Source organism: Podarcis filfolensis (assembly GCF_964270895.1).
Source record: "Podarcis filfolensis genome assembly, chromosome: 13".
Taxonomy (NCBI): domain Eukaryota; kingdom Metazoa; phylum Chordata; class Lepidosauria; order Squamata; family Lacertidae; genus Podarcis; species Podarcis filfolensis.
Genome location: NC_139615.1, coordinates 618,558 through 644,266, shown reverse-complemented (window position 1 = coordinate 644,266; position 25,709 = coordinate 618,558). Strand labels below are relative to the sequence as shown.

At 52.3% G+C, this 25,709-nt stretch overlaps 2 protein-coding genes across 3 annotated transcripts in view; one reads left to right on the top strand and one right to left on the bottom strand.

Annotated features, from left to right (window-relative positions):
- On the top strand, positions 1–24,788 carry ACHE (acetylcholinesterase (Yt blood group)). 2 transcript variants are annotated; one of them, XM_083580994.1, is made up of 5 exons: positions 1–120; positions 15,867–17,388; positions 18,999–19,165; positions 19,639–19,775; positions 23,520–24,788. In XM_083580994.1, exons 2-4 carry the CDS (start codon positions 15,887–15,889, stop codon positions 19,740–19,742), a joined length of 1,773 nt encoding a protein of 590 aa, XP_083437120.1. In that variant the 5' UTR covers positions 1–120; positions 15,867–15,886; the 3' UTR covers positions 19,743–19,775; positions 23,520–24,788. The 2 variants fall into 2 exon arrangements, with proteins under 2 accessions (XP_083437120.1, XP_083437119.1); XM_083580993.1 differs by lacking the exon at positions 19,639–19,775.
- LOC310746788 (uncharacterized protein) overlaps positions 2,036–25,709 on the bottom strand; it is a 125,393-nt gene continuing 101,719 nt past the window's right edge. The window contains exon 7 of the transcript XR_014540794.1: positions 2,036–2,107. The gene's annotated coding sequence lies outside the window, so the exon portion shown is untranslated. The remainder of the gene's footprint in view (positions 2,108–25,709) is intronic.

Sequence of the window (25,709 nt, the reverse complement as noted above, 5' to 3'; positions counted from 1 at the left end):
GGCTGGGGGGGCGCCTCTGCTGCTGCTGCCGCTGCTCCTCTCGCCCCCGCCAGCCCGGAGTCGGCAGAGGCAGCGGAGCCAGAAACAGCGGCGCCCTCGTCCTCCTCCTCTTCGGCCCAGGTAAGGGGCAGCTGCTCCCCCCGCCCGGAGGGAGGAGGGTCAGTGGAGCGAAGCCCCCCCCCAAAGGGCTCCCTCCTCGGCCCCTCGGCCTGGGCGCCTCTGACGCAGACGCCCCGGCATCCCTTCTCCACCCCCCCACAAATCCTGTTTCCCCAAATCTGGTCATCTCTCTCTTCCGCAAAAAGAGGCTGGGGCTGGCCTGGGAAATTACAGCACCCCTCTCCCCCCATGTGGAGGTCGGGGTGCCCGTGACAGGCTGGCGCGTGCCGGGGAGGGGGGCCGAGGTTCTGACTCTCCCTCCCGGGCCGCTGTTTTCCTAAGTCCTCGAACGCGCAGCTCCCTCCGGCTCCAGCCCCATCTTTCCCGAGTCATCTCCTACCCCGCCACCAGTTTCCTATTCCTTGTCTGCCCATCCAGCGCCGCCCCCCAGTTCTCTACCCCTCTTTCTCCACCGCCCCTTGCCTGCTCCCCTTCCTCAGCACCTGGCCTGTGTTGTGGGGGCTACCGAGGACATCCTGCCTGGGGGTTTTCCCAACCGGGGAGGCGGGGGGCTGAGCAAGGCCAGAATGTTTCGTTCTAGGGGGGGGCTCGTGCTTGGAGGAAACGCCTCTGAGAGTGTGTAGAGTGCGCACCCCTTCAAAGATGTAGAGCGTGGAGCTGGACATGCAGGGGAGGGGCATCTTCTGATGGAAAATCATTAGCTGGGGGGGGCGGAATCCTGGCTTCTCCCAGGTGGGGTGAGGCTGTCGGGAGATCCGGCGGAGGTGGGGGCCTGGGAACCTCCGCTGGTGCAAAGAGAGGGAGCAAAGGGAGTCCTCTGCCTGTGCGCCTGCGCATCCACGCGGTGGGGGCGCGCTGTGAGGAGCAGCGGGTGGGTCGCAATCCAGCCAGGCGCTCACCCGGAGCCAGATGCGATCCTTAATGCGCTCAGCTGCACTTGGCTGCTGCAGGAGGTGAGGGGGTCCGGCCGGGCGCATCCCCCCCCCAGGTCACATCAAGGCTGTCTCTATGGCCACCTCCCCCTTGTTTGCAAACAGAGCAGCTGCAGGAATCAAAGGGAGGGAGGGAGGGAGGAAGGAGGGGGAGGGGAGAGCTATTAAAAGCCTGGCCAGGCGGGGGGGGGGGGCGCTGGGTGTCCCAGAAGCATCCAGGCTAAATCTGCCCCTCTCCCAAATGCTTGGAAGGAGCCACAGTGGTGGGGAGGGGGAGGCATGTGCTCCCCCACCCAGGAGCATCTAAACACTCACCAGACTTGCCACCCCCAGCCAGACATGCAGACTCAGTCTCCCACCCCCCCCAGCGGTGGCCTGATCCCACCCCTTCCAACATTTCCCCGATGAAGATAGCGACATCCTATTCCACATCCGGAAGCTTCTCCTGCGTTTGATCTCATTGCACACATAGATGTCATGCGCACACAGACGTCGGTCACCTTGAGCCAAGTGCAACCTCTCCACCTCACCTACCTCACAGGATCGTTGTAAGGAAAAATGTGTGAGGGGAAGGGATTGTGTGCAACACTTTCCACAGATAAATGGAAAGAAATAAAATGTTGGCGGTAAGCTGCCTTGAGTTCCTGTCAGGGAAAAAGGTGAAATAATATTAGTAGAAGAAGAAGTAAAATAGACTTGAAAGAGAAGTTGCTGAATTACAACATATTACTAAACTGAAAACCATGGAGAGGCCTGGTCGGAATAGAGATATTGGATTCTTGTCTCATTACATATGCTAAAGCTATTTTTGGTCATATGCATACCATCCCTTGCTTTTTCCTGTAGGACTAATTACAGTCGTTAACAGGTTTACAATACCCATTGAGTCAATCACCCATCTCCCTTCTGAGGAAAACCCTACTATATATATATATACCCTCGCACTATATATAAGGGTCTGGTGACTTCTGTTTCACTGTATCTGAAGAAGTGTGCATGCACACAAAAGCTTATACCCAGAACAAACTTAGTCGGTCTCTAAGGTGCTACTGGACCTTTCTTTAGTAATAGTAATAAACATTGTTGTTTAGTCATTTAGCCGTGTCTGCCTCTTCGTGACCCCCTGGACCAGAGCACGCCAGGCCCTCCTGTCTTCCACTGCCTCCCGCAGTTTGGTCAAACTCATGCTGGCACCTTCGAGAACACTGTCCCACCATCTCGTCCTCTGTCGTCCCCTTCTCCTTGTGCCCTCCATCTTTCCCAGCATCAGGGTCTTTTCCAGGGAGTCTTCTCTTCTCATGAGGTGGCCAAAGCATTGGAGCCTCAGCTTCAGGATCTGTCCTTCCAGTGAGCACTCAGGGCTGATTTCCCTAAGAATGGAGAGGTTTGATCTTCTTGCAGTCCATGGGACTCTCAAGAGTCTCCTCCAGCAACATAATTCAAAAGCATCCATTCTTCGGCGATCAGCCTTCTTGATGGTCCAGCTCTCACTTCCATACATCACTACTGGGAAAACCACAGCTTGAACTATACGGACCTTTGTCGACAAGGTGATGTCTCTGCTTTTTAAGATGCTGTCTGGGTTTGTCATCACTTTTCTCCCAGTAATAAACATACCAGAGAGTAAATCCTAATGAACTCAGTGGGACTTACTTCTGAGTAAAAATGCTGAGGATTGCAGCATCAGGCTCAATTTACAATAACGGAATAAACAGTGCCTGTGTTTCCTAAGAAGTGGCTGGCTGCTTTTTTTCTTTTTTCTAGTAACATTTTATTAGTTTTCCAAAAATAACAAAAATAAAAACAATACAAAACACAAAGGAAAAAGATCATATGCAAGTTTTTAAAACCATATTCTTTTTAGCCATCTTCCCTCTACTTCTTGGTTCCATTACGTTAAGCTTATTTATGCACATCCGTGGAACCTTATATTCTTAGGAATCCAATTTTAAAACCACCTTCATCTTATTACAAGTTACTTTTAAAAGTTATACTAATGTAAATGTCTAAACACAAGCTTAATAGATGTTCTTTGAACATCTGCCCCCTTTTTTAACTCAAAGTCCTTCTTTCTTTGGCTTCAGATTAACTAAGTTGTCCTGCACAGTTCAATAGTTTATTCAATAGTACATCTTTATCTTCTTTGGCGTGGGTTCTTCCTTAGGTAGGAACTGGCTGGTCTTGGCCTGGGATTCTCAAGTACAGAAACAAAGTCTTTCGTTCAATGAGTCCATTGAGTCCTGTACATCTCAATATCATCACTTTGATTTTTTAAAAACATTAATCATTTCCCACATACTCTTCAAATCTTTATACATCTTTTCCCAGGCTTTTTAAATAATTATACATTGCCACCACAAATAGTAACCTCTTACGCATTTTGCCCTCCCTTCCTGCTTCTTGTCTATCACGGTCAAAGCCTCCCAAATCTTTTCACATATAATACCATTTTTGTCTTGTACTCCTCTTTCTTTCCCTTGTAATTTCCTCGAACCTCGTCTCTACCATTTCCACCTTGGTGGTTTGTGTATTCGCCTCTTTTAATTGTCTCACAGCCTCTGCAAGTAAGTTATTATTTTTACAAATTTGAGAAGCTGCCTTATGAACGTCTTCTTTTACCTGATCAAACAATTCTCTTTTCATGTCGGAAAGAAAACCATACAGTTCATCTCTTCTAAAAGAACATAAGAAGTGGCTGTCTGCTGAAGCATCACAATTAAAGAATTTAAGGCAGGTTGGCAACATTTTCATTCAAAATTATAGGAAAGGCTTCATACGCCAGCGTCACTATTTTCTTCATTTGGTGCAGGAATTTTATTTTCAGTTCAGACAGGACTCTGTTTTTGCATCCACACACCACTTCCAATTGTCTTCTGAGATGAGGAGGGGAGGGGGAAACAGTGGCGTAGCGTGGGGGGTGCAGGGGGGCCGGCCGCACCGGGCGCAACATCTGGGGGTTAGGGGGCACAAATCCACGGGTTAGGGGGCGCAAATTACTTGCCTTGCCCCGGGTGCTGACAACCCACGCTACGCCACTGGGGGGAAAGGGACATTCCAGGATCAAATCCGTAACCGGGATGACTTCTGTCATTCTGGGACTGTTCCTGGAAAGTCAGGAAACTTGGAGGGTATGTGATCCTGTGCCTTGCGTAGGAAGTAAACACCTCCCATCCTTGAGCTTGACCCCTCTTGCAGCAGCACAACTTCTGCAGGGACAGGCAGAGTCTCTTTCCTGTTTGCCCCCACCCCCGGAGAGAGAGGATTTCCCCGTTGTGTTTACAGAAAGCCCTTCCTGTTCCACTCTTAGCCTGAGCTGAGATGGAGACACTCCAGGGATGCGGTCCAGAATCTCAATGTCTGGAATATGTCTAGCAGTGCCAGGCTGCATCTGGGCATGTGCAGAGCACTTTGCCCTCAAGGAGCAGGAGCCAGCCCCCACTCCACGCTCTTCTGGACTGTAGGCAGGTTTGGTTTCCAAAGCTAAACTCTGTAGGAGTTCATTGGCTGGAGCGAGCGAATATAAGGGGATCCACCTGGTTAGGCTCTTCTCTGGAAGGCAAGTGGGTGGGTGGCTTTCTGTCAATCTCAAAGTAACTGAAACACTGCCTTGGTTGTAAGAAAAACCGTAAGCAGAGCTGGATCAGGCCAAAGGAGGCCGACCGAGTCCTGTTCTCACAGTGGGAATCTAGATAAACTGCCTCTGGACCTGGAGCCTCCGCAGGAACATAGGAAGAGCCTGCTGGATCAGACCAAAGGGGACCCATCAAGTCCAGCGTTCTGTCCTCACAGTGGCTGAAGGAGATGCCCCAAGACTACGCAGGACTTTGGCTGGGGCCCCATAGCAAATGACATTTGGGGCATGGTGCCCCCCAATACGGGAGGCAGTACATAGCCATGATGGCTAATAGCCCTTCCCTCCATGGATTTCCCCCATCCGCTCTTAAACTGGCAGACAACACTATAATAGGAAGAACTTTCCGACAGCAAGAGCAATTTGATGGCGGAACAGACGCCTTGGGAAGGTGCTGGACTTTCTCCTTCAGCAGAAGTTCTTAAGCAAAGGTCAGATGGTCGTTGATCAGAAATTGTTTAGCTGGGATTCCTGCATTGCAGGGGGTTGGGCTAGATGACCCCCAGGGTCCCTTCCAACCCTGCAGTCCTCTGATCTTCTGGAATTCCATCATTTTCATGACATGCTTCAGAGAGAAGGCCCTTCCTTTGATCTGTCCTCCATCTCCCAGATTCCGTCCAACCCACACATGAAAGGGCCTCTTTCACGCACCCGATTCTAAAAATTCCAGCCTTGTCAAGAATGCCAGCAAACACTTACGAAACTAAAGGAATGAGGGGAAGGCAAGCCTTGAGCATTCACATCCCAGCTCCCTTCCCACATTTCACAAACACACATCCATGCTCCAAAATCGGATCATTTTCCCCCTATTGCCTTCTGATGCTGGGGCTTTGGTGAGGTCCCAGCGAGGGAGGAGCTGCAAACGAGTGAGACAGTGCCCAAGAAGGCCTCATCCTGAACACCAGGTGTCCTTAATGTGACCAAAATGGAAACCATCAGAGAACAGCCACGAGGGACAAGGAGGCCTTTGCCTGCGATTCCAGTGTAATGCTTGTGCTTTCCTGTTGTGAGAATCAAATGAAAGCAACACACTCTGCAACCTGCCTTGGGGCCAGGCGGCTTGGAAGAGCCTGTCCCTCTTTATGAACCTGCCCTGGGTGCTCAGACCCTCAGGGAACACCTTCTATCAGTCCCACCAACATCAGAGTCACGGCCGGTGGTGAAAGGAGACAAGAAGAGCCTTTTCTTTCTGCTCCCAGATTGTGGCATTCCCTCCCAAGAAACACCAGACTGGCTCCCTCCTTCATTTTCTTTGGAAACTAAGGTGCACTGCACTGTTAGTTGCTGGTTCTAAATGTACTTTGGTCTATTTTAATTCCTATTGCTTTAGTCTTCTTGTTTCCCCCCTTTGCAAGTTTGCTGTCTTTCCCTCCCCCCTCCCAGGCAGCCTCCTTTATCTCTAGTGTCTCTTATCTCTCTCCCCAATAGCAAACGATCAGCTGCTTTGTTTCAACACCCACTCCCCTCTTTCAAAAAAAAAAAAAGATCTGCTTTTCTCCCCTGGGCAATTCAGCTCCAGGGACCACGCATTCGCTCCATAAGACGAACAGACATTTCCCCTTACTTTTTAGGAAGAAAAAAGTGTGTCTTATGGAGCGAAAAACACGGTACCTTGTTTTCACAACTTTGATCCCCCATTTGGAAAAGAAAAAAAACATTGGCAATACAGTCAAACCTCGGCTCCTGAACACCTCTGCTTTGGAACGTTTCAGCTCCTGAACACTGAAAACCCAGAAGTAACTGCTCCAGTTTTCAAAAGCTGAATGGCTTCTGGGGAGTTCCCTCCCCCCTTTTCCCTCTATTGACTTTGCCGATCGCCCTTTGATCCTTGGTTGTTGAATGTTTCGGAAGTCGAATGGTCTTCCAGAATCGATTATATTCGACAACTGAGGTTTGACTGTATCAGGATCACAGACCCAGTTTCTTTCAAACTAGGAGAGGAAACACAAACACACACACCCCATTGTGGTCCTTTAGCCCCATACAGACCACAAACCAATTATCAAGAGTCTCTCGAAAACCCTCCAAAACTACTTTAAAGACAATGACGTAGATAACATAACAACCCTCCTCCTCTGGGACGCCATGAAAGCAGTCACCAAAGGACCTTGTATAAAAGAAAAAGCATCCCTTAAAAAACAAACCTCAAAAAGTAATTATGAGAGCCGCCTTGAATCCCACCTTGTAAGAAAAGCTGGATACAAATACATGAAATCATTATCATTGACTCATAGAACTGCTGATGGTCAACAGTTGACTCTCTTTCCACTGGAGGCTCCCAACATGCTACCACGTCTCACAGTGGAAGGAGCGCATCAGCGAGGGCCATGTGCCCGGAACTGTGCCAAGACCAGCTTCTGGCCCTTATTTCTGAAGGTGCCACGCGCACCTTGTCTTCCCCTGCTGCTCCTGATCTCATCCTGTCCTCCCCAGAGTTTGCGGTCCCTCCTGCTTTTGTATCATCTGCAGTAATGTGTAGGCCAGAAGCAGACTTGCAGGCGAGAAGGCAGGCTCCAAATTCTGAACCACGAAAAACCAGATTCCGTAATCATGTGCTTGCTCAGCTTTTGCTAGCCAGGGAAGTCGAGAGGGGCTCCTTTGAAAAGACTCGGAGAGCTCTGCATGCAGGAAAATGCTCTTCTTGAGCCCAGCCAAGGATAAGCCTCTAGTAAAGGCTTCCAAGAGCAAACCACAAATATCACCTCTTTGGCTCACTTCCTTTTGGTGGGCAGAGCTGGATAAGGTACAGAAAAGGAGTTGTGGGGAATCGAGAGGGAGCAGTGATCTTAAAACAGGGGTCAGCAAACTTTTTCAGCAGCGGCCCGGTCCACTGTCCCTCAGACCTTGTGGGGGGCCGGACTATATTGGGGGGGGAATGAACGAATTCCTATGCCCCATAAATAACCCAGAGATGCATTTTAAATAAAAGGACACATTATACTCATGTAAAAGCACACTGATTCCTGGATTGAGAAGGCGATTGGGCCAGATCCGGCCCCCGGGCCTTAGTTTGCCTACCCATGTCCTAAAACCTGACATTTTTAAGCCATGACTATTGGGAGGTGAGAACGACATGTTTCAGAAGCAGCTCCTCTAGTCCCCGGGAGCATTTTATTATATTCTTAGCAAAGGCTCGGGGGAAGCCAGCTGAGACCCCTGCAAGTGGCAGCTGGTGGATCTTGCAGAGTTGCCCAGTGCCTGCTCTAAGAACCACTCTCCTGTCTGTCTCTCTGCCACCCCATCCCTGCAGGCTACACGTGGCATTGGGCTGAAGGGTGCATGGAGCCCACAAGACGTAGGTTCCCCAGCCCAGGATTACAGAACTATGAAAATGCACCCGTTTCTGCATGCCCCACATCCTTGGCATGCAGCCTCCAAGTGCAGGTTCCTGGGAGGCAGTGGGCCTCCCACCCCCTGGCCCAGACAGCTCCAGGGGTTGCACCAGAGACCTTCAGCCCGCAAGGCATGTGCTGTTGCCACTCAGTGAGACGGCCCTTCTTCTCTTTTTGGCAAGGGGCCAAAGACCTGCGTGGTAATCTTGGGTGCCCCCTCCCCCACTTCTGCTGTTTATTTACTTATCAAGTCTGCAGATGACACAAAACAGGGAGGGGCTGCATGCACTTCTGGAGGACGGGATTAGAAGGCAACGTGATGAGAGTAGCAACAAAGGAGAGCAGGACAGGGAGGTGTGACAATGAGGTTCGGGGAAGACAAGCAGAAGCAGCAGAGCCAGGAGAGACAAGGCAGGTGAGAGGGGTGAGAGGAAGGAGCCGACTTCTGCCAAATTCCTTTGGGGGGCCTCATCAACAGGTGGCACCCTCCCAATGCTGCTGGGGGGCTGCAACTCCCACTATCCCTGGCCAGCCTGGGGACACCTGGGGCGTGTGTGTGTCCATAGCACCTGAAAGGCTTGAGGACAGCAGAGGTCAAGGCTGCAGTCCTCAAGAAAGTGTTACGGGCAGGGGGCAAGGAGCAGCACCCCCCTACCCAAAAGAGGCAGGGAAATGGGGAGGAGGGGAGGAAGAGAGAGACGGAAGCAGGGGGTTGGGCTAGGTGACCCTTGGGGTCCTTTCAATGCTGCCGTTCAATTATTCAATGTCTGACTGGCAGCCGAGATAGGAGGCACCTTTCTCCGAAAAGCAGGCAGGGAGCTCTCTCTGGGGCACAGACAGGGTGAGGGGCCTCCAACTGCTCCTGATTCCAGCTCCTATTTCAACTTTGGGGTGGGAGTCACAGGAGGGGAGGGAGGGAAGTGTCTCCTTCCCTGCTGAACTGCAGGAGTGATGGGGGGGGTGCTGCCAGCGTGAGCCCTGGCACTCGGATGGCGGGGTTTCAGTTTCCACTTGCTAATCCTTGGGCAGGGGATGCATTAGTTCCGGCCGGAGGGTTTCCTGACAGGCGCATGACGAGTGATGCAGATGGCACTGTCAGGGAGACTGACCCCCCCATCTCCTGTCGTGTCCCCCCCCCTCAAAAGCCACGACAGAGACATTCTGCTGCAGCAGATCAACACCCAAATGCAAAAAAGGCTGTCATTGCAAACATGGTTTCATCCTGGCAGGAATACAGGGGTATTTTGCTCTGTGTCCCCCCCCCCCTCGTGCCCCTGCTGGGAGAAGGGGGAACAAGTGTCCATTTTATGTGCAATGCCCCCCCCAAAAAACTCTAGGAACCAGACCAGCATTGTCTCCCCAGCAGCCACAGAAGGGCTGATTCTGCCCTCCGCAAAAGGGGGCACACATATGCCCTCGCCCCACCTGCCAGCGCATCAGGATACCTAATGGGTCAGAGCAAATGATTCCACCCCCCACCCCACCCCCATGTACACACTCCCCCCCCCGTCTCCCCATATCACACACAGCCAGCTGGTTTATTTTTGACCCGGGTTCTTTTAATAGCTGAGCAGCTGCTGGGAGGACATCCCAGAATAGAAACTGGACATCCGAATCCCACCCCACATAATGCACACTTGGGGTCTCCGTTACACTCCTTCCCTGGCCCCACACGGAACGGTGACCCCACCTCTAAGGTCCACAGGGGAGAATTTGGGTGGTAATTATTTTTTGAAAACCCTCTTCTGATCCCCAAGGAAGCACAGGGACTTCCAGTGAGTTCACAGCACTGCAGAGCGGGAAGGGGACCCTGGGGGTCATCCAGCCCAACCCCCTACAATGCAAGCTCTGCTTGAAGACCTCCAAGGAAGGAGAGTCCGCCACCTCCTGAGGGAGCCCATTTCACTGTCAAGCAGCTCTTGCCGCCAGAAAGATCTTCCTGAAGTTGAGTCTCCTTTCTTGTAACTTGAAGCTGTGGGTTCGAGTCCTCACACAGATTTGCATTAACATTGCGATATCAGCAGTTTTATTTCCAGCTCATTTCCTAATGATCCCTAGCATGGAATTCGCCTTTTTCTCCACACACAAAGTCAACATCTTCGTTGAGGGGAAAGGGGCTTGGCTCCGAGATTAGGCCTGGGAGAGACCCACTGCCGCAGGGACCCATGGTCTGACTCTGTACAATGCCTATGAGAAATCCCCTCACGTTCCTGGGCTGTCTTTCTTCTTCTTTGGCGATCACTCATTTCTCCCTCGCGTCCTGAGTTCGAGTGTCTTCAACGCCCACAACACCTTTGGTCAAGGCTGCTCTCCAACTGCAGCCCTCGCAGGCCAGTGTTTCCCAGTTGCCGGTGTTTATACTGTATTTTTTTACATTTGCCTTGAGAGAATCTTTAAACCTCTTTTGTTGACCACCAGAGGGAAAAGCAGGCTATACAATAAATATAGAATAATAATCAAAATCATAATACTAATACGCCGAGGGGCTGCTCAGAGATTCCCTCCAGGAAACCTTCAGGTCCTCCTTCCCCATCGTCCATCTGAGGGGCTTGAGGTGTCTGGGGAAGAGGAACCTAAGGAGCGCCAGGACTGGAAGCTGAGGAAATCTTAATCTATTTCAGCATTTCAACTTTTGTATGTTCCGAAGTACACTTGTGAATCTCTCTCCGTTTTACTGCTTTCTCCTTTGTAAACTGCTTCGAGGGGTCTTATTTTTTGCAGTCAAGCGGCGTGTAGGTATAAATGAATAAAATAAATGGGTTGTTCCTGAGGAGATGCTTTTCCTCCTCAGAAATGAGACACTTTCCTCAGAAAGGGGACCCTTTTTCTCCTCAGAAGAGGCCGGGATATGAAGAGACGGAGCAGAGGCCTCCCTCCGCCTGAGGTGTTTTCCCGCCTTTTTCTTCCCCTCAGAAAGTGCTAGAAGAGCGGCCCCTCCCCCTCTCCCCTCAGGCAATGGAGGGAACCATCGCTTGCTCCCTCAGGAGGATTTTCTTTCTTGCATGAGGATTCAAAAGGTTCTTTATGAGGATTCAAAAGGTTCTCTTCCTCAGGGGCAACTTATTTATTTCCTAACATTTATATGCTCTTGATTGTGAGGTGTGTTTGTGTGTGTGTGTGGCAGTTTGGGAAAAAGAAAGCCAGGCCCTCAAATCCGGAGGCCTCCTAAGCAGCCACCGTTTGAAATCCATTAATTCATGTACTGGATTTTTCCGTGTATAAGACGCCCCCTACTTTTGGGGACCCCAAATTTAGAAAATGGGCATATGCACTATCCGTGTATAAGATGCCCGCAGATTTTAAACCTTATTTTAAAGTAAAAAAAACCCTAGTCTTATACACAGAAAAGTACGTTAATTCCCTCAGGCGCCCATGGGGAGTTTTAGGGGCTCCCGGGCCAGAGGATGCCTTGGGGTTCCCCTCCGGATTTGCCAAGCATGCCTTCCTCTCAGCACGTTTCCCCCTTGCGTCCTGAGTTCGAGTGTCTTCAAAGCCCAGGACCCCTTTGGTCAAGGCTGCTCTCCAACTGGAGCTCTCACAGTGTTTCCCAGTTGTCGGTGTTTATACTACATTTTTAAAGATTTGCCTTGAGAGATTTTTTAAACTTCTTTTGTTGACCACCAGCATTACGCTTTCCATTTTTAAGTTCGGAATAGAGTAGTTGCTATGGAAGACGATCATCAGGCATCCGCACAACATGACCAGTCCAACGAAGTTGATGTTGAAGAACCATTGCTTCGACACTGGTGATCTTTGCTTCTTCCAGTACACTGGTATTGGCTTGCCTGTCTTCCCAAGTGATGTGTACAAATTTTCAGGAGACACTGTTGATGGAATCTTTCAAGGAGTTGGAGATGGCATTTATAAGTGGTCCACGTTTCACAAGCATACAGTAAGGTTGGTAGTACAATAGCTTTGTAAACAAGCATTTTGGTCTCCCTGTGAACGTCCCAGTCCTCAGTCGGAAGAAAGCTGCACTCGCAGAGCTCAGGCAATGCTGGATTTCGGCATCAGTGTCAGCCCTTGTGGAAAGATAACTGCCCAGGTAGAAGTGATAGACATTTTCCAACGCTGCACCACTGAGTTGGATTTGTGGCGCTGCAGAGGGGTTGTTTTGTTCTTGTTGGTGCAGCACTTTGGTTTTTTGGATGTTGAGTGACAGGCCAAGCTTTTCGTAAGCTTCTGCGAAAATATTTAGGATGGTTTGGAGGTCATCCTCTGAGCGTGCGCACACTACGTTGTCATCGCATAGTGAAGCTCTATGATGGAAGTTACGGTAACCTTACTCTTTGCTTTCAGCCTGCTTTCCATCTGTTCTATATATGATTTTTACCCTATTGTGGAGTTTCCCTTCAATGAAGTGTAGAATCATGGCAATGAAAATAATGAATAGAGTTGAGGTGATAACACATCCCTGTTTAATACCCAATCGCACTGTGAATTTTCACTTTGAGAGCCATTGCTATCCATGATTGTTGCTGTCATATTATCATGGAGGAGCCGAATGATATTCACAAATTTATCTGGGCAGGCCAGTTCACAGGGCAGTATGATTTAGTGTCTAAGACCTTAGTCAGGTCAATAAACCATATATACAGGGGTTGGTTTTGCTCTCTGCATTTTTCTTGAAGCTGTTGAGCAGTGAAAATCATATCCACTGTCCCCCCAGAAGGTTGAAAGCCATTTTGGGATTCAGGAAAGGTGTCCTCAGATATAGTTTGGAGACAGTTTGCTAAGATCCTTGCAAGAATTTTGCCATCCGTAGAGAATAAAGAGATGCCTCGATAGTTTCCACAAGCCGTTCTATCACCTTTTCTAAAGATTTTGATAATTTTGGCATCCCTAAATCTGCTGGCATCTCCTCCCAGATTTTTTCGATGAGCTTGTGAAGTTGTTATGTATGTTCAGTTCCACCCACTTTGAAGATTTCGGCAGGAATCCCATCAGGTCCGCTGGCTTTGTTGTTTTTCATTTGGTTAATAGCTGTAAACAACTCTCCCAGATTTGAGGATACTGCAAGCTCATCTCTAATTTGTTAAAGCACTTGCTCTCCAGGTAGGCCAGGATGGATCCCACTGCCTGATGGATCCATGGTCTGACTCTGTACGATGCAGCTGCCTACGAGCAATCCCCTCTCATTCCTGACCCCAGGAGCATATATATGGAATATATTTTTGCCGTGATCTGCATCAACTCATGCTTGCTTACCGTATTTTTTACTCCATAAGACACACTTTTTTCTTCCTAAAAAGTAAGGGGAAATGTCTGTGCGTCTTGTGGAGCGAATGAGTTGAATTGCCCAGGGGCAAAAAGCAGATCATGCTCTCTTTTTTTGAAAGAGGGAAGTGGGTGTTGAAACAAAGCTGCTGATCGTTTGGTGATCGGGGAGAGAGATAAGGGAGGCTAGAGATAAAGGAGGCTGCCTGGGAGGGGGGAGGGAAAGACAGCAAACTTGCAAAGGGGGGAAACAGGAAGACCAAAGCAATAAGGAGAGAAATTAGAAGAAAAGGACGAGCAAAAAACTGCTCCAGCTAAGGAAAAGACACTAAGGCAAACAAGAGGGAAGGGAGTGTTGAAAGGAAGCAGCTGATCTGTGCTATAGGGAGAGAGATAAGGGACGCTAGCGGAGGCTGCCTGGGAGGGGGAGGTAAAAGCCCATGGATCCTCAGGATTTTTACATTGGGTCACCCCAAATTCACCATCAGGTCACATAGCATGTCCATGGCTACAGCCTGCACCAAAAGAAACACGCACCCACTGTTTCGTGGGGCCGCAAAGGCACAAAAACATGGTTACAAAGCACAGATCCACATGGATCCTCAGGATACTTTTTGCATTGGGTCACCCCAAAGTCACCATCAAATCACATGTCTGTGGACACAGTATGAACCACAAAAATCATACACCCACTGTTTCATTCAGAATATTTTTTTTCTTGTTTTCCTCCTCTAAAAACTAGGTGCGTCTTATGGTCAGGTGCGTCTTATGGAGCGAAAAATATGGGTACATTGAATTGCATTTGCCATCTTGCCCCCCATGATTTGAGAGGTCCTTAAGCAATTTGGTATCACCAGTAAACTTGGCGGCTTCGCTCTCTGTGTGGCTTATGAGCAAACACCCAACGGAGGAATTTAAGCAGAGAGTTGGGTGGCCATCTGCTGAGGTTAGCTAAGATTCCTGCCTTGCAGTGGACTGGACTAGATGACCGCTGGGGGTCTCTTCCAACCCTACAATTCTGCAATTCTATGATTCATCCCGATATCAAATCCTGGGGGACTCCACGCTCTCTGGAGAAATGCCCCATTTATTCCTATTTTCTGCTTCCTGTTTCTTAGCCAGTCACTGATCCGTAGCAGAGCCTCTCCTCTCCTCCCACGACTGCTAACCTTTCTCAGCAGCCTTCGGAGAGGCACTTAAGCAAAGAAAGCTTTCTGAATGTCTAAATACACAAAGGCTTGAGGATGTCAACAGAAGACTCTGAAAGGCTAGCGAGAAAGGGGGGGGGGACTCCCCAGGCCAGAAACCTATTACGTCCACAAGAGCAGGGTGGGACTACAAAAACACAAGTCTTGGGTATCAGAGGCCACACACCCAGGCATGTGCCATCCTCCTCCTCTGTGGCGCCCTCACCCACCCTGGGTGGCACTGAGGGTCTGGATTCCTTCCTCCACCCCCTAGAAAGACCTTGAGTCAAACCCCCACCCTCCCAGGAAACTGGTGGGGGGCTAAAGGAGGGGAAGAGGGCCTCTCAGATGGGGGGCACTGAGGCACCTGAGAGTGGGGGTTTCTGGCTTTTTTCAGGGCAAAAGCGAGTCTTTTGACTCCCACGTTGGCATAACCTCCAAGTGTCCCGGTTTCTGATTTGCTCCCAGAATATCCCACTTCTCCTTTTTCCAACCCTGCTTATTTTTGGAGAACAATTAAAAATGGTGTTGGTGCAAAAGTCCTGTTTGAACTGACAATAAAATCCCTGCATCAAATGAAGGAAAAAGTGACGCTGGCATGTGAAACCCTTCCTATGATTTTGAAGGAAAAGGTCCCCAATCTGCATTAAATTCTTTAATTGCAAGGCTTCCACAGCCAGCCATTTCTTAGGAAACATGTGGAGTGTTCATTCCTTTACTGTAAATGGAGCCTTACACTGTCTACTCAGAAGTAAGTCCCACTGTATTCAGTGGAGCTTACTCCCAGGTAACTGGGTCCAGCTTGGGCAGCCTTCCAATGCAATCCTAGACATTATTACTCAGAAATAAGTCCCACTGAGTTAAATAGGATTTATTCTCTGGTATGTTATTGATCATTCTCATGTTGTTGTTGTTGTTGCAGTTGCATCCTATCTCTTTCTCTAACAGGGACTCAAGGCAGTTTACTGCTAAAATTTCATTTCATTCCATTTATCTGTGGAAGGTGTTGTATTTGATCCCTTCCTTCACAATTTTATTCTTTACAACAATCCTGTGAGGTAGGAAACATGCAACATGCAGCTGTCCCCTATGAGGATTGAACCTGCAATTTGGCAATCTTGGCCACGCTCTAACCAACTGAGCTATCCACACAGCTGATGGGCACAGATGAGTGTCAGGCTCCCTGCCTGAGCTGGAGGCTCTGGGCCCGCTCCTCCACTTGAACCCAGGGCCTCGCCCTTCTCCTTCAGCCCCTGAATCAGAGGCAGAGAAGGAGCCTGCTATTTTCCCCGCTTCCTCCCCCTGTGGCCTGGCCTGCGCTGATATCAGCCTGCGCTCCCTTTATCAGACAGCAGAAGGAGGGCTGGGCAGGCTGGGCCCTGACTCTGTGGCAACTGCAGGCAGCTAGGCAGAGGCCTCTTCTAACCCTCTCCCCTTTCTCCCACAGGTGCCCCCAGGCAGGCTGGCATGATGCCCGCCTCGCGGCTGCAGCCCCTCTTCCCCCTCCTCCTGGCCTTCCTCATCGGCTTGGCCCAGGCGGATGAGCTGCTGGTGGCCACCCAGACCGGGCGGGTGCGTGGCATCCGTGTGAGGGTGCTGGATGGCCAGGTCTCGGCCTTCCTGGGCATCCCCTTTGCAGAGCCCCCCGTGGGCCCACGCCGCTTCCTGCGCCCGGAGCCGGTCAAGCCCTGGAGCCACGAGCTGGACGCCTCGTCCTACCGGCACGCCTGCTACCAGTTGGTGGACAACACTTACCCTGGCTTCCACGGGACGGAGATGTGGAACCCCAACCACAACATGAGCGAGGACTGCCTCTACCTCAACGTCTGGGTGCCCTCTCCCCGCCCCAAAAATGCCACCGTCCTGGTCTGGATCTACGGAGGCGGCTTCTACAGCGGCTCGTCCTCGCTGGACGTCTACGACGGGCGCTTCCTCACCTACACTCAGAACGTGGTCCTGGTCTCCATCACTTACCGGGTGGGCGCCTTCGGCTTCCTGGCCCTGCTGGGCAGCCAGGAGGCCCCGGGCAACATGGGCTTGCTGGACCAGCGCCTGGCGCTGCAGTGGGTCCAGAGCAACATCCAGTTCTTCGGGGGCAACCCCAAGGCTGTCACCATCTTTGGGGAGAGCGCCGGCGGTGCCTCGGTCAGCATGCACCTCCTCTCGGCCCAGAGCCGGCCCCTCTTCCAACGGGCCATCCTGCAAAGCGGGACGGCCAACGCTCCGTGGGCCACCATCACCCCGGCAGAGAGCCGCCGCCGTGCCACGCTGCTGGGCAAGCGGGTGGGCTGCCACTTCACCAACGACTCTGAGCTGGTGAGCTGCCTGCGCACGAAGCACCCGCAAGAGCTGGTGGACGAGGAGTGGTCGGTGCTGCCCTACAAGAGCATCTTCCGCTTCTCCTTCGTGCCCGTCATCGACGGGGACTTCTTCCCGGACACCCCCGAGGCCATGCTCAGCACGGGCAACTTCAAGGAGACGCAGGTGCTGCTGGGCGTGGTGAAGGATGAGGGCACCTACTTCCTTATCTACGGGGCGCCCGGCTTCAGCAAGGACAACGAAAGCCTCATCAGCCGAGAGGACTTCCTGGACGGCGTGCGCATCGGGGTGCCGCACGCCAACGACATCGCCGCCGAGGCCGTGGTGCTGCAGTACACCGACTGGGAGGACGAGGACAACCGCGAGAAGAACCGGGAGGCCATGGACGACATCGTGGGCGACCACAACGTCATCTGCCCCGCCATGCACTTTGCCCGCCGCTACGCCGAGCACGGCAACAAGGTCTACGCCTACTTCTTCGACCACCGCGCCTCCAACCTCATGTGGCCGCTCTGGATGGGCGTCCCGCACGGCTACGAGATTGAGTTCGTCTTTGGGCTGCCGCTCAACGACAGCCTCAACTACACCCCCGAGGAGAAGGAGCTCAGCCGCAGGATGATGCGCTACTGGGTCAACTTTGCCCGCACAGGGTAACGAGGCTGGGGGAGGGGGCAGGTGGGGGCAGAGAAGGGAGGCGGCTGCCCTCCAAGGGAGGGAGGAAAGGGGGCAAAGGTCCCTTCCCACTCGGGGGTGGCGGGATGCAGGGGAGGGCCTTCTCTGTGGCGGCCCCTGAGCTGCAGGACTCCCTCCCCACAGAGGTACACCTGGCCCCTTCATTGCACAGCTTCCGGAGAATGCTGGAGACGCACCTCTTTGCCCTGCCTTTTGGCACTTGAGGTGCATGTTTTTAGGTCCCATCTTATTTTACGGTTGCTTTCTTGAACTGTTTTTAATCTTGTGTTTTAATGCTGTAATCTGCCCTGTGACCAGGGCAGGTATTTCATTAATTAGTTAATTAATTAAATGCTTGAAGAAGCTGCCAGTGGGGTCACAAACAGGGCCCTGGGCATAGGTCAATTGGGGGAATGAATTTTGGGAGATTCTCAGGATTCAGGTTTATTTGCAGGACTTGGTTAGATTTATTTATATCCCCCGTGCACACAACTAGAAAGATGAAAAATGTTCCTGGTTATGGATGGTATTTGATTGTCTGGCCGGTTTTAAGTGAGAATTACTGATTGGGGCAATCAGGAATTAGCAATATTTCCTTAGTTTTGATTTATATGTAGCAACCAGGCTATTCTGTCCCTCAATATAGATATTCAAATTTCAAAATGTTGACCTTTGACCATGATGAGAAAAACTTGGGTTTGAATTTTAAAATATACAGACCCACCACTTTTGATTTCTGCTCAGGTGTGTCTTGTGTCTGTGTGAGTTTGTCTGGGCAAATAGCAGGAAGAGAAGGGATTAATACAAATCAGTCTCTGAGTGGGAAGGGACTCCAGCCGCTTCCCCGGGGCTCAGTTTCCTTGGAATGAGGGACAGCAGACATGGTTTTAGAAAATGATGGAGGGAATCACAGAATTAAAACCTCAACGGATCTTGCTTCTCGGTTAGTCGCAGCTCTGCATTCTGCACAGAACAAGCAGGTCTCTGTATCTCCAGCTCCTGGGCTGCTTCCAGCTCGGCTCACACACCTTCTCTGGCTCCTCCTAGGTGAGGGGACTAGAGGAAAGGCCCACCCATCAGCCTGGAGGGCCCCCTCACTTAGTTGCAGCTCTTGCAACCTGGCCGGTTCTTTTGGGATGTTGAGGAGGACACTTAAGTGGCCAGCTGAGGTCGTTGTCCTACAAAGAAACTTGTCTGACCAGTTCAGCAACAGAATCTGCCATGAAATTCTAACCCTCCCTGGGTCCTGGACCCCAAGGCTTGGAAGGGACTCGAGGCATCATCCAGACTGACCCCACCCCATACACCTCAAACCCATAGCAGGGGAAAGGAGAAGAGCAAGTACTTAAAAGAACAATGAAGCACTGAGCCAGAATACTGGACTAGTCCTGGCCCTGTACTACTGTTGTTGTTTGGTAGACCGCCCTCCAGCCATGGATCTCAGGGCAGTTAACTGCATAAAAATACAAGATAAAAACACCCAAAATGCAGCGTCTCCTGCTAGGTTGACCCAAGCACAGAGGCCGGTGCAAGAATTCCGGGGGGGGGCCTGGTCCAAAAACTGACCTCTCACTCTCTCCCCACGCAGGAACCCCACGGACCCCTCGGACAAGGAGGAGTCCTGGCCCGTCTACAACCTGTCTGATCAGCAGTACGTCAAGCTCAACACGCAGCCGCTCAGCACCGACCGCAGCCTCCGGGCCCAGATCTGCGCCTTCTGGAACCACTTCCTCCCCAAGCTCCTCAACGTGACCGGTGGGTCAGGGCCCCTGGCGGGGGGGAGGCCTGCTGATAGTGGGCAGGGACATGGGGGGGAGAGAAACAGGCAAAACACAACCCAGCCCAGGAATTGGGCCGCTCCTTCGAAACAGATGCAGAAATTCCAGCCCCCTCCCCAGGTCTTCTTCAGCCGGCCCCTTGACCGCCCCCCACCCGCCAAGTCTCCCCAAATCCGATCTTTTGCTTCCCACCCCTTTCCACCAAGAATGACCTGCTTCTCCAGCCTCATCTCTATCTCTCTCTCTGTCTTGACCAAACTGACCTCTCACTACCACAGCAAAAGGTGATGCGTTTGTGGGCAGCCCGTGGCTGCCTCCTCCCTCCCTGCCGCCATTGCAATCTGGGGGAATGGCAACTTTTCCAATGAGTGTTGAGCCGGGCCTTGCACCCCACACACCCCTCTCCCCTTTGCCCAGGGGTTTAACGCCTCATTCTCTTCTCCCTTGTAGAGTCTTCCAGGCATTGTGCTGAGTCCAGCTGGGGGCCCGGGGGCCCCTCCGCCCCACTGGTGGTCCTCCTCCTCCTCTTCCCCCCATGGCACCTCCTGTCCTGAGCACCCCACGGATCACACTGAGAAAAGGAGCAGGTGGAAGCCGCTGCTGCCTGCCGCAGACTGGCGGAGGGCTGGGCCTTGGGGGAGGGGGGAGGGGGCTCAGCCTAGCTGCTGCCGCTGTTGCCATGCATGGACTGGGAGGTCAAGAGGGGCCTATGCCCAGGGGCGCCGTGGGAGCAAGAAGGCCAGAGGGGTGGGCAGGAGGCAGGGACTCACTGGGCACGCAGCCCCACAGGAGCCCGCAGGCAGCAAAGGCAGGCTGCCCTTTTGGCACTGCAGCGGATTGACTTTGGGAGACAAAGACCCGTGAGCATGGATTTTGTGGCGTGCTGCAAACCGGAATGAGCCGTCTAGGCAACTGAGCCCCGCAGTTCTTCCGTGACAATCCTGCTTGTCCCAGAACCAGCATCTGGACCCCTGAGAGCCCAGCAGTGCTTCCCCTTTGGGCTTGGGGAGAACAGTTGGATTTCGGGAACGCAAATTCAGATTTTGGCAACTGAGTGGAGGGTTTCCACCCAGTTGCAGCAGGATGGAGTGGAGGGTGTCTCTGGTTTTAAGGGCAAAGGAGGCAGACTGGGAGACACTGAGCCCCTTCCCACCTTTTCCCAGTCCACCCCCCCCCTCTCAGCACCACTGCCTGCCTTGGGAGAAGCTTGGGGCGGGGGAGAGTGGCAGGGAGGTGAACCATTGTGTGAGGGGGCTCAGCACCCCCTGCCCAGGCGCCCCACACCAGACCTCCCACCCACCTTGCAGCAAATGTCTGGTTCAGGCAGTGTCAGGGTCTCTGTGTGTGTCTGTATAGCTCGTTTTCAATGGTTTTATGGTTCTGCTCCTGTCTGGTGTTTTGTTGTTCTCGTTTCATGTTCACATGCTTGAAACTTTGTGGGTTGTGTGTTCCTGAGGTCCCTGTTTGGGGGAATTGCAATAAGAATCAATAATTCCAAGCACACACGGTCTTTGGCGCTTTGCAATATGGGGGGAGGCGAGGCACGCAGCAAGTGGGAGATCCTCTCTTTCCATCTGCTCTCCAACTGCATGACCAGAGGGGGAAAACAGAGGTGGGGGATTGGGGGCTGGGGGGTGAAGAGGCGGGTGCATGGGGGGTGCATAAATGTGTCTGCAAAGGGGGGGGTTCAAGGAAGGCCTTTTGGGGTCAAGGGAGAGGCTGCAGGAGGAAGCATGCTCCATGTTCTGCTGGACTTACAGGCACACAGATATTGGGGGTGGGGCTTCATTCCATGGTGGGTGATCCCTTTCTCAGCCTGGCTGTGGCCCCATACCCCTTTTCACAGGGGCTTCTTGGGGGCCACCAAAATGCCAATTGCCATTTGCAGAGATGGCTGCAGCCTTGGTTGTGGGGAGTGTGTTAGATGTTCGTTTAGCCAAGGAGTCAGGGGTGTAAGTTGGGGTTTGGAGGCAAGGCACATAGATAGATAGTTAGATAGATAGATAGATAGATTGATAGATAGATAGATAGATAGATAGATAGATAGATAGATAGATGATAGATACCGCATGTCCTGGCATATAAGATGACTTTTTAACCCTGAAAATCTTCTCCAAAGTCGGGGGTCATCTTATATGTCGGGTATGGTTGTGGCGACGCAGAGCCACCCGCTGGGAAGGAGGAGAGAGCTGGTGAGCACAGCCCGCCGCTTTGCTGGATGGCCGACCGGGGCTCGCTCACCTCGCCTCGGGCTGCTGCTGCTGCAACTGCAGAGGCAGCGGAGGGGTGCGCGCTCTGCCCCTGGCAGCATTTGGTGGGCTTTAGATTGGGGTGCTCCGGCCTGTGCCTGCTCCTCGCCTCACCTTGCCGAGGGTCTGGCAGCTCTGGGCCTGTCTTCCTCGCTCCAAGGAGTGGTGAGCAAAGCGGCGTCCGGAGCCGGAGCTCAGGGCCTGCGCTGTCTGTGGTCTGTGGCGGGGCTCGAGGGCGCACGGCTTTTCTTGGTGCACGGACTCACCGCCTTGTCCCAAACCACAAACATGACAAGAGGGACACGGAGTGCATGGGGAGCCCACCGGGGGCGCCGCCAGCCCTGGTGCCGTGTGGGGCGGTGGCAGCAGCCAGCCAGTCCCCACCGCTTCCTCTCCACCCCCCCCCCCACGAGGAGGACCAGAAACGGGTGGGGGTAGTCTTATACGGCAAGTATATCCCAAACTCTATATTTTAACTGGAAAAATTAGGGGTCATCTTATACATCTAGTCGTCTTATACGCCGGAAAATATGGTAGGTAGATAGATATAGAGATAGAGATAGAGATAGAGATAGAGATAGAGATAGAGATAGAGATATATAGATATAGATAGATAGATTTTGAGAGAGGGAGAGACAGACATGTCTATCCTCCAGCCCAGAAAATAAATGGAGCTGAGTGATGAACCTCCGAGCTCCTGGGCTGCAGATCATGCTCTTAACCGCAATGCTGCCGCAGCTGTCTTTAGCTTGCTAATGCTAACCACCTCTTTCTTACATGGGTGTCCTCAGTGCATCTCCCCCACCCTCAATAAATCTTCTGCTTGGTCCACCCAGACTCCCCTCCCGGCCCCAGAGCTCCGAGTCAAAATCAAAGTGCCCCCCTTTCAGATCCTTCTGGGAAGCCACCCCAAGAGGCTTCCCACCCAGTGGCAGTGCATTCCACAGGCTAGCAGCAGGTGCATGATGGAAGGGAAGCTGCCTCCTGCCAGTGAGAGAGGTGCAGTGGTTAGAGCACTGGATTACTATTTATTTTCTTTATTAAATTTGTATGCCGCCCCTTCATGGACTCTCCTTCGTTGGAGGCTTTTGAGCAGCGGCTGGGTAGCCTTCTCTCGGGGATTCTTCCGCTGGGATTCCTGCCCTGCAGGGGTTGGGCTGGATGACCCTCGGGGTCCCTTCCAACTCTATAATTCCAGGATTCATTGGAGGTTTTTAGGCAGAGCTTGGCTGGCCGTCTGTCAGGGATTCTTGAGTGGGGGGTCCTGCATTGCATTCCTAGCCATGAAGCCCACCAGGGTGACTTTGGGGCAGTTACTACGTCTCAGGCCAACTTGGTTTTTGTGAGGATAGAATTGGGGGCAGACACAGTCATGCAGGCTGCTTTGGAGAAAAGTTAAAAAAGGTGAATCTTGCAGTGAAATCCCTGCCTTAGGAACCCACTTTCCCCTGTCCGATTTGTACACCGAGACTCTGGGTTTCATGGAATTGTAGAGCTGGAAGGGACCCAAAGGGTCATCTAGCCCAACCCCCTGAAAAAGCTACTTTTATCACGGGAAATCTGAGGGGAAAAGGTCCCTGAGGCAGAGGTGCTGTGAGCCAGGCCACCTCTTCCATCGCAGCAGGAGAGACACAAATGTCACCTCCTCTGCAAGGTAGAGGACGAAGGAAGGAGGAAACAGAGGCCAGCATCCCTAAGAGGTATCAGCCTAGTATTGGAGGGAAAGTCATGGTGAGAGGATGAGGTCAGGAGAGAAGCTGGAGGGCTCCATCTCCCCCTGGCCACGCAGGGCCCACCCCCCACACCAGTGAAAGCCGAATTGCATTCTCAAAACTCCCCACAGACAGAGGGACAAGAGAGATGGAGGAACATGTCCCCGTCTGACCCCAGGTGTGGAGTCCGGGGTTCTGCAGTGGGGAGGGGGCTTTGGAGCCTGGTGAGTCTGCACCCCCCCCCCCCGCAAATGCGCTTTGGCCTCTTAGCAGCTCTTCCTGCCACTTAACTCTATTTCCTTTCTCCTCCTTTCTCTCTCCTTCCCTTCCGCTCCTTCTTGCTTCCCCTCCGCGCCTGCCACCCCCCCAGACAACATCGAGGAGGCCGAGCGCCAGTGGAAGCTGGAGTTCCACCTCTGGAGCGCCTACATGATGCACTGGAAGAGCCAGTTTGACCACTACAGCAAACAGGACCGGTGCTCAGAGCTGTGACGCAGAGGGGGGAGACGAGGGAACGGCCCCTCAGCCCCAACTCAGTCAAGCAGCTCAAGGAAACCCCCCATCAGCCCCTCTGGTGACACTCACCCCAACTCTCCCACCTCCCCAACCCAAACACCTTCCAGTGCAGCTGGATCCCAGCCGATCTGAGCGTCCCTAATGGACCCCCCCATCCAACTTCCCTCTCCCCTGACCACCCGTCCAGCCACCCAAAGCCAAGAGATGTGCCCATCAACGCAAGCCAACCAATCCAAGCAGCCCCTCCGGGCGCCCCCATCAATCTAGCTGGCCCAGCCTGCCAACACCCCCCACCCCAAATCTCCACCACCCCCAGAAAGAGGACCCGGGCAGCAAGTTGATCTACTGCTTCCGTACTGGGGTGGGGGACACAGCACCCGGCCTTCCCCCTCCATGGTCCCCGCGGTCACCAGTTCCCAGACCCCCCCCCCCACCAACTGGCCCCCCATCGTAGCACCCCAAACTCGTTGAGCCCGCCACCCCCTGTGGTTCCTCCCCTTTGCTGTTTGGGACCCCCCCGCGCCCAACTCCTGACTCTTTGCTGTGATTTGTATATAATGTTTATTTAAAGGGGGGAATGTGATAAATAAATAAATACACACACATATATATAAATATAAATATAAATATATATCTATATTTGGACTGTATAGCAACCGGAGCTACAGGCAACACTCCCCGCCCTCCACACGCATCGCCCCCCCCCAATCATTCACTCTGATTTCCCCACACGTCACGAGGCACCCCAAGGGAATCCCCCCCCAAGCCATCCTCAGAGCCCCCCCCCAAATACGTATTACAGTAGAGCCTTGGCCAGATCCAGGGCCTGGCCCCCACCCCTCAAAGCAACTGCTCTCCCAAATCCAGACACCCCAAAAGCCCAACTGACCTGCTGCCCCTGTTATCAGCCCCGACCTCTGGACAAGCCCCGTGACTCAAGGGCTCCTTCAGAAACAGAGAAAGACCCACTGGCAGACCCCTGGAGAGCTGGGTCCCCGCCAAGTCAGTTTGCCCCCCTTCCCTGCCCCCAGCCTCCCACCTCTTCCGCCTGCATGGCCAGCACCTGTGGAACTCCGACCTGTGTGTGAACTCCTGCAAAACCCAATAAAAAGAGTTAACCTGGTGCGGCGTCTGTGTGTGTCTGTGATGGGCGGGGAGGGCAAGGTGGGCTGGAGCCGGGGAGGGGGGCGCTGGGTGGGCAGGCAATATGAGGCAGCAATGCTCAGCCAGCCAACCTCTGTTCGACTTTGAGAAAGTACTGTTGCGTTCTGAAGGAAGGACTGGTCCCTGATTAATACAATGGACACAAGGCTTGACCAGCAAGACTCTGGGAGGAAGTGCACATCCCACCCCCTGGCCCAGGTCGTTTAACACAGCGTTTGTAAGAACAAATCAGATTTCCTCTGAGCATTTCAAAAAATCCCCATGTGGAGACAAAGTCAGATCAGAGGAAGCCTCTTAACTACAAAGAACTATTTGCCATTTGAGCATGGATACCTGTTCAGGCTAACTAAACAAGAACCAAGGAGGAATGCATTTAGTAAACCCCGGCAGTAATAAACCCATAGGAAAGACAGGCATTTTACCACCTCCATGTGAACTCTGTTCCTGGCCCTAAGATCTACCTAAAGATTAACAAAAGCTACATCAAAGCTGCCTCCTTATCTTTATGTACCCAGGATGCCTGGTAAGCAACTGGTCTGTGTTAGAATGCTTTACACGTGACCGTCAGGCATAGAGAAAATGGGGCAGAGATGCAGAGGCCTGTGGGATCAATCAGAAATCATGCCAATGACCCAAACCCAGTCAAAGCGATGCTTTCACCGCCGACACAATGGCTTGCTCCATTTTTCGTAATTCCTCATAGCAATCCTACATGACCACTACAAAGTACTAGATCATTCTGAGAGATAATGCAGAAAGAGTCGTTGGACAGCAGGACGGACTCTCTGGGAAGACGGGGGTCTCTCCTTCCTTGGAAGCTTTTAAGCAGAGGTTGGAGGGCTGTCTGCCTGAGGTTCTTGATCAGAGATTCCTGCATTGC